The sequence below is a fragment of the Trachypithecus francoisi genome, unplaced genomic scaffold (genome assembly GCF_009764315.1).
Source record: "Trachypithecus francoisi isolate TF-2019V2 unplaced genomic scaffold, Tfra_2.0 Lachesis_group1, whole genome shotgun sequence".
In the NCBI taxonomy this organism is placed as follows: Eukaryota; Metazoa; Chordata; class Mammalia; order Primates; family Cercopithecidae; genus Trachypithecus; species Trachypithecus francoisi.
Window position 1 is genome coordinate 68,639,882 of NW_022681454.1, and position 8,568 is coordinate 68,648,449.

Here is an 8,568-nt window from a genome sequence, read left to right on the forward strand (position 1 = left end):
CACTACTGGGTATATACCCAAAGGATTACAAATCATGCTGCTATAAAGACACATACACACGTATGTTTATTGCGGCACTATTCACAATAGCAAAGACTTGGAATCAACCCAAATGTCCATCTGTGACAGACTGGATTAAGAAAATGTGGCACATATACACCATGGAATACTATGCAGCCATAAAAAAGGATGAGTTTGCATCCTTTGTAGGGACATGGATGCAGCTGGAAACCATCATTCTTAGCAAACTATCACAAGAACAGAAAACCAAACACCGCATGTTTTCACTCACAGGTGAGAACTGAACAATGAGATCACTTGGACTCAGGAAGGGGCCTATCATGGGGAGGGGGGAGGGGGGAGGGATTGCATTGGGAGTTATACCTGATATAAATGACGAATTGATGGGTGCTGACGAGTTGATGGGTGTAGCACACCAACATGACACAAGTATACATATGTAGCAAACCTGCACATTATGCACATGTACCCTAGAACTTAAAGTATAAAAAAAAAAAAAATGTCCTCCAAGATGACAACCTCTGGCCTCAACTATTTTCGGATAATTGTATTCAATTTCTCCCTATCCAGGGTTCTGATCTATCAGATCCCAAATCTTTTCTCAAATTGAACTCTCATCTTCTGATTATGAATTATTAATAACTGCATACTCAATGCATTATTTTTCCTTACATAAAATATCAGTTCCTGTGTCAGCTCTAAATTGGCGTCTCCTACTCTTGAATTTTTATTCCCTCACTTACATATTACTTGAAGTTTGTTGTAATATCTACTGGATGTGCTTTAGGCATGGTTTATGTCTAGAAGGGAACCATTTAATATTGATTGTACAAAGTGCCATGAGTCATATTCTCAGGTGGCAGAAACTGGTATAAAAGAAGGCTATTAGGAATTATGGAAAAGAGGCAAGGAATGAGAACTATGCCAAAGGGGAAATTGAGCTGTGGTGTAGTCACAAGAATGGTCTTAGTCAACTCTATTGGGAATCTGAAGCTAGAATAACCCTGTAGAGGTGTCAAGAGTTGGAATGGCTGGAGACAGATAAGTTGGATGTGTGCCTACCTGGGGAAGAAAAAGACCGTGTAAGGCAGTTCCCTTTAGTCAAAGACATTTTCTTGGAGGATATGACAGTTCAAAGAAAGCTTCAGCAAATGTAGATATTGTGCAAACTACAAGTATATATATTCCAATTATTATTTATTTATGATCTGGATAAATTACCACCTTTGTGAACCCACTTTGTCTAACTGTACTTAAAATGTGAAAATGACACTTTTTTCTGGTATATGGTTCCCTGAATCAATAAAGTCCTTTTAGGAAAGATCACTGAAATCATTATGATGTGCATTTGTTTTGGTGTTACAATACCTTTTCTCCCAGGCTATTCTTCCATCAGTGAGTTTGGAGTCTTAGAGCTGATTCACATTCCAATACTGGGAAAGGAATAGTAGATCTGACATTGCACCAGCTGTATCAAATCTCTTAACTATTCATCTATAATTTATTGCATTTGTCTAAATTTAGCAATAGCATTGTTGGATATCCAGCTGTCTAGCTTCTAGGGACATTGTGTTCTATTAGTCAAACATAACTTTCTGCAGGTCAAGCCTCCTATGAACAGGTCACTCATTTTGGCTCAGGAAAAATTAAGTGCTGTAATTGGAACTGCCTTGATTTTCTAGGGAGTGGTGTGAGGAAGTGTCCTTTAATCCCATCCACTACTAGTCATCTCAGTTCTAAGATGACTTCACTTACAGTCAGCCTGATACAGCAAAAAGTCAACACGAATCTTAGTAATGATGGTATTCCTTTTACTACCATATTCCTCGTATTTTTGAAAAGTGATATATCATATTGGCTCTCCCATGGAACATTAAAAAAGATCCTGAGACTATGAAACGGGGAAAAATTCCTTGTATAGAAAGAAGTCCTCTCTTTTCAGCCTTGCATAGACTATCTGCTCTAGGGTTTCTATTTCTCTAAGGCACTTAGCACCTTCTTTCCCAGCCTGCCGTGGAAATTCTAACATTTCTTCATGCTTATTGTGGGCCATTGCTTTGTTCATACTTCCAGGTACATACTAGTAGTGTGTTTGTACAATCTTAGCAGGATATTTACTCCTATATTGCAGGACAGTGCTCTAAAAACATAAACAAACCTTTATTCAAGTTTATACTTTACCCTTCAAACATCCTCAGATTCCAATCCCATGTGTATTCTCCTATATTTTGTTGGTTCATGCTGGCTAGGTTCTGCAGCTCCTTTGGGACATTATCTTTTTTTTTTTCTCTATCATCCCCAGAACAACCTCAGGTAGTTTATATTGTGATATAACCCTAGTTGTAGTGGCTAGAAGAAAAGAGAGGCGAGATTTTCAAGGGGATTTTCTTGCAGTGTAGTGCCTTCTGTATTACTTTTAAGGAAGGTTGTGCTCAACTTTCATAGGGAAGAGTGGGCCACCTCTGCAGGATCAAGGAGTTTATGAAAACCTAGTCATTCCAAGATTGTGTGGTAAACAAACTTGACTTAACAGATCTGCATTGGATTGGAGTTGGATATTCTTTGGAGTTTGACTACCTGGACTTATTCCTCAGCTTTTTTGCCTTCTTCAGGCCTCTTTGTACACTATCTAGGTGGACCTCTAACTTTCACAACTGCCTTTTAATTGCCAAGTATCAGTTTGTTTTAGATGTCTTTGTCGAGCCATTCAATCACACTTGTAATAGTAGACCAGATAGAATATTGTTTTCAACCACTATAACATAACAATATCCAAGTAGTAAAAGGTTTTTACGCTTGGATTGCTACCCTGTACCTGTAGCTATCTGTCTGCATCTACCATCAGCTATGGAGTACGCATTGCAGGCCTTTTGGTAAGTCATTCAACTCTAAAATGCCACTCCCACATCTACTTTTTGGGCCATTCCTGGTGCCAACTATCTAAGCTGGGTTTTCTGCAATGCAAATGCCATGATGGAGATTAATAACACAAGAAGATTGTTAAGGAGTGGTTTTTATGGATAGAAGAAATAAATCATATTTAGTTAGGAAATTGAGAGCAATATAGTCTCAACAAGTCTCCAGTGATTGCATGGGACATTCTAAAACTGGAATGAAAAATCCATGTTCTCCTGAATTGAGTTAATCAATTTTCAATATTGATCAAATACCATATTAAGGTTAAATCAGTCAGTGTGACCTTGGGTGAGATTGCTTCCTACTATAGGGAGTACAAAAGTTAAAGGTTCTCTCCCAGTAGCACTCCCTGAAGCAATGGAATAAACCTTATATGCCTAAAGAAGAACCTGGTGGCATAGCATTTTAATACAAAAACCTCCTAACTTTAATTTGATAGAAGCTCTACTATAATAACTATAGGTTGAGAGAACATTTATGTAGAATGTAAGTATTAAATTAGTAACTCCTAAACTTATTTAATATTACAGTTAATAGCATCTGTGTATACTTGAAACTGTATTATCTATATACATATATTTTTCTGTGTCATAAGGCATATCCACTATTTAATCTACAAACTAGATCTGGAAAAAATGTAGATTTGCAGACCCTTGATCATTCCACACCTCTAGGGGCTGAACACTCATAAACCACAGGCTCTAAAGCAGACTATTCCCTGAACCTCCTGCCTCTGAAATTCAGTGACTATAACCTGGGTAGATTCCTCAATTATCTTTATTTTATTAATATATGGACATTACACAAAGGTGTCTACATAAATATTGTAAAAAAACAGTAATGTCAAAAGACCTAGATATTTATTTGTATGAACAGTTGTAAAATCTGAACAATACTTAGCATAATTTTTAACTTTGATATTTCAGCAATTGCTACAATTTTGAAAACAACACACTGACATTTTATTATGACTTTAGAGTTATAAGTAAAAGAGTTTAGCTGATTTGCTATCTGACTAAATCTTGGTATGGAGAATAAAACAGTAATTTTATAATTCATATTGAATTTTACAAATGTCACAGCTCCAAGTTCAACTTGAAATCATTAAAAATTTGTTATCTAAAATGTTTCTTAAAAACAATTGAAAGGGGAAAAATAATTAACAAAAATAAAGTGACAATATGTGAAGGATAATGAGAGATGTAAATATCAATCCTGATTGCTGAACAGAAATGTGGTATCTCAGAATATTAACTATACTGATATTAAATGTAATCATTTTATGAGAGGTTTGCATACTTTTCTGGTATAAATGACATCTTTATAATATTTCTTATGATTATCACCAATTTAATACAAGGAATCTTGAGGTATTTAATAATCTCAAACAAATATATCTTCTTTGATAGCAAAGGGGAATGTGAAGAGGTGGGCAAATGTTAAAACACGCTTTATAATTTCAGTATGTAGTACTATTTCAACTATTATAATGTAAAAATAATTGATATATATTTAAGATCTTAAAGAATTAATTATCCTTATGTTCTCTGCAATGTTACAGCAACATAACTGTAGACATGGTATGAAAATGACAGCTATTTTATTTGAGTCAAAATGTTATAACATTTAAAGCTGGGTCTCTTCTGAGTAATTTGTGAAATAGGTTGCTATAAATATATGATGACATTTCGTGTAGTACACAGTTATTTTGGGGACTTCGTATTATATAATAAGCATATGATCAGATTTGCAAGATGTAGCATCATTGACATTTTACTTTCCTTTGCAAAAGGAAACAATGCCTGTTTCCCAAGTCCAAATTATAACCCCTTCACATGGATGTTTTTCCTGGTTTCATGTCCTAACTACACCTATGAGGTATGTTATTTATGTATGTAAATACTTGAATCCTATTCATGATATACTAAATGAATGTGCTTATGTATTTACATGTATTATAAATTAATATATACAAGAAAAAGGAGAAATCTTATCTATAGATCATGGTATAAAAAATAGAACATTTCAATCACAATTTTTTCAAATATTAAACAGTCTTTCATTTTCTTATAAATATGATCCCATTTTATGAGATTGCTTATGACTTTATATGAAAATATTAAATTATTATTTTTTGAAAATGTATTCCTATCTATAAGTTTTCTAATATTTTAAGTCTTAAAATTACCTATTCAAAGCCACAAGTGAAGAAATTACTAGATTACATTTATGTATGTGCTAATTTAAGTTTTAATATAACAGATTGGATCATGGATTAGTTTCACAGTCATGACACAAACACTGCCAGGTAAGACCTAGATTTAATGACAATTAATCAAATAAATGCATCTTTAGAAGAAACGGTTTCTGAGAAAAAGTTATTATAGTATTAAAGTATAGCATGTTTGCAAAAAGATTTTATAATTTCATATTGAGTTTGATTTTTAGCAGTATTAAAATATATTGAAGTACTTTTGCTCTTTATCTCTGTACAATTGTTGCTTAATCCAAGCCAAGAATTGTAATCCAAATGTATTTATTAAGCAATGAAGTTTTATTTAGAAGTTTTGATAACAATGCATTTCACTTGAAACTTCTTCTTGTGCATATGCACAGGCATGTGTATGTGTTTTGTCTTCAAAGGAAGAGTTGGGGTGTATGAGAGTTCATCTTGAATATTGAGCATTTTAACACACACTAAGAAGCTGAATTGCATGATTTCCATTTAGTAGAAGGACATATGTAATACCCATTTTATCCATTTTCTTATATTGTACAAAAGTTTTGAATCACAATTAATTTAGTTTATTATATGCATGTAGAGGAATATTACATGCATATAGGCAACTATTATTGAAAATTTTTAAATACAAAAATAAATCCTTATTTGGGTGTATTTTGTGGTTGTGGTATGTAAAATATGTAGATTCATTTTTAATTTTGTAATGTATTTTCTGTGTTTACTTATTCATGCAATATTGATCGGCTGTTGCTAGGGAATGGTTATGAATAATGAAAATTGATAAGAAATTATGCAACATTTGGGAAACATCTTAAAAGCTAAACATGCTAGTGATCTTTTTCCTAATATAACTTATTTGATAGAAATAAGAAATAAATAATAATTATTTCTTTTTTCTTCTAGTTGGAATTTTTACACTTCTGATGAGTATCCAGATGTCTTTGTGGGCACAAAAGAAACATAAGATTTATCTGAGAAAATTCAGTTCATATATTCATAGAAAATCAGCAATGATTCCATTCATATTGTAAAAAAAAAAAAAAAAAATCTCCTATAGAAAATGGCAACATATAAATTCAATAAATAAGACTTAATTAAGGATAGTTAATTACTATGCTCCAACAATTCATGAGCAACAGTATATACACTGAGTAAAAATATAGTAAAATTTCACTAAATTTAGAGTAATGCACATGGTGATAAAAAGTATAAATTATAAATGCAATTAACTAAAAACAGCTCTGAATGTATTTGCATGGAATTGGTCCTTGAATAAAATTGTCTTACTTCATTAATATTTCACAATACTATTTGCATAAGGCAAAATATCACAACAAAGAAACAACCTGATTAAAAAATGAAAAAGTGAACTGAACAGACATTTCCCAGAAGAAGACATATACATGGCGAATAAGTATATCTTTAAAACACTCAGCATTAACCATTCATAACGGAGATGTAAATCAAAACTACAATGAGATATCATCTCATCCTAATTAGGGTGACTGTTATCAAAAAGACAAAAAATATGACAGTCATTGTGGCTCATGTCTGTAATCCTAACACTTTGACAGGCCAAGGCAGGAGAATTGCTTGAGTCCAGAAGTTTGAGATCTGGGTAATATATCGAGACTCTGTCTCTAAAAAGGATATCAAGATTCTGTCTCTAAAAAAACACTTTTATGAAGTAAAAATTAGCTGGGTGTGGTGGCACATGCCAGTAGGTAGTCCCAGTTACTCAAGATTGCTCCAGCTTAGGAGTTCAAGGCTACAGACAGCCATGATTAAATCAAGACACTCCAGCCTGGGTGACAGAGTAAGACTGTCTCAAAATAAAATAAATAAATAAATAAAATAAAATAAAATAAATTGGTGAAGATGCAGAAAAAAAAAAAATTAACTCTTAGACACTGCTGGTGGGAATGTAAACTAGAGCAGCCACTGTGGAGAACAATATGGAGTTTCTTCAAAAATTACAAATAGAACTATCATATGATCCAGCAATACCATTACTGGAAAAAGAAAATCTGTATATTAAAGAGACATTTGCACCCTATGTTTACTGCAGCACTATTCACAATAGCCAGGATATAGAAGAAACTTAGGTGTCCAACAACAGTTGAATGGATAAAGAAAATGTGGTATATATACACAATAGAATACTATGCAGCCATAAAAACTGAATACCTGTCATTCGGGACAACATGGATGGAATTGGAGGGCATATGTTAAATGAAACAAGCCAGGAACAGAAAGTTAATCATTGCATGTTATTACTTATATGTGGAAGCTAAAAAAATTGATATCATAGAAGTAAAAAATAAAACAGAATATTACAGGCTGGGAAAGCTGCAGCAAAGGGAGACTAGAGAGAGATTTGTTAAAGGATACAAAGTTGCAGCTTAGTAGGAGGAATAATTTCTGGTGTTCTATATCACTGTAGAATGACTATAGTTAAGAACATTATATTCTATTTAGTTTCAAATAGCTAAAAGGAGATTTTGTACCCAACACAAAGAAATGATAAATGTTTGAAACCATGGATACTCTAATTTATCTGATCTGATCACTATAAATTATATGTATTGAAACATTACTATGTATCTCCCAAATATGTTCAATTCTTATGTGGCTTAAAAAATAAAATTTAATTTAAAAAGCATCTGATTTTTAAAGTAAATATTTTTCAAAGTTTTGACATTTAAATTACTTGAGCCCCACATTATTTTGACAATAATTTAATTCTTTTGTTGTTCAATTTTAGTGAGATGTGTCATAGGTATTATGTCATTAGTTCAAATTCTTGTGGAAATTACACCTGTATTATAAGCATAATTTTTTTTTTAGTTGTGTACCTTATTTATTAATAATACAGATATTGTATGCTATCATACTGGAATTTACAATTAAAATATTTTCTGTACATTATTTGATAATCATTCTGAATATATATATTCAAAATATATTCAAAATATATTTTGAAATACATACTGTTCATATTCATATGTAAATTATATTTATACATCTTCTGAAATATATTTCAAAATATTTGTTGTACGTGTGTATATGTGTATATTACATATATACATATGTATTACATATATACACATATATACACACACACAAAAAAATATATATATATTTCAAATGGATTGTATGCACTTGCAAAGCGAAAATACATTGGTAATTTGGGGACATTAAGAGTGGAAAATTTTGTTTTATTTTTAAATCTTTAAATACCTATCTTCTCTGAAAGCCTATGTGCACGTGAGTTTGTATGTGAGCATGCATATATACTTGACAAAGAGATGACCTGTATAAATCAAAGTATATATTATTTAAAATATTTAAAAGAGGCCGGGTGCAGTGGCCTGTAATCCCAGCACTTT

The 8,568-nt window shown here is 32.2% G+C and overlaps 1 protein-coding gene across 3 annotated transcripts in view; it reads left to right on the forward strand.

Annotated features, from left to right (window-relative positions):
• Window positions 1–7,841, forward strand: part of TECRL (trans-2,3-enoyl-CoA reductase like) — a 132,115-nt gene extending 124,274 nt beyond the window's left edge. The window contains exons 10-12 of one of the 3 annotated variants that reach the window (XM_033214557.1): window positions 4,730–4,815; window positions 5,200–5,245; window positions 6,083–7,841. In XM_033214557.1, coding sequence (XP_033070448.1) covers window positions 4,730–4,815; window positions 5,200–5,245; window positions 6,083–6,210 — 260 coding nt within the window. In that variant the 3' untranslated portion in view covers window positions 6,211–7,841. The remainder of the gene's footprint in view (window positions 1–4,729; window positions 4,816–5,199; window positions 5,246–6,082) is intronic. The other 2 variants (XM_033214558.1, XM_033214559.1) reach the window with 2 other exon arrangements.
• Window positions 7,842–8,568: the final 727 nt, after the last annotated feature.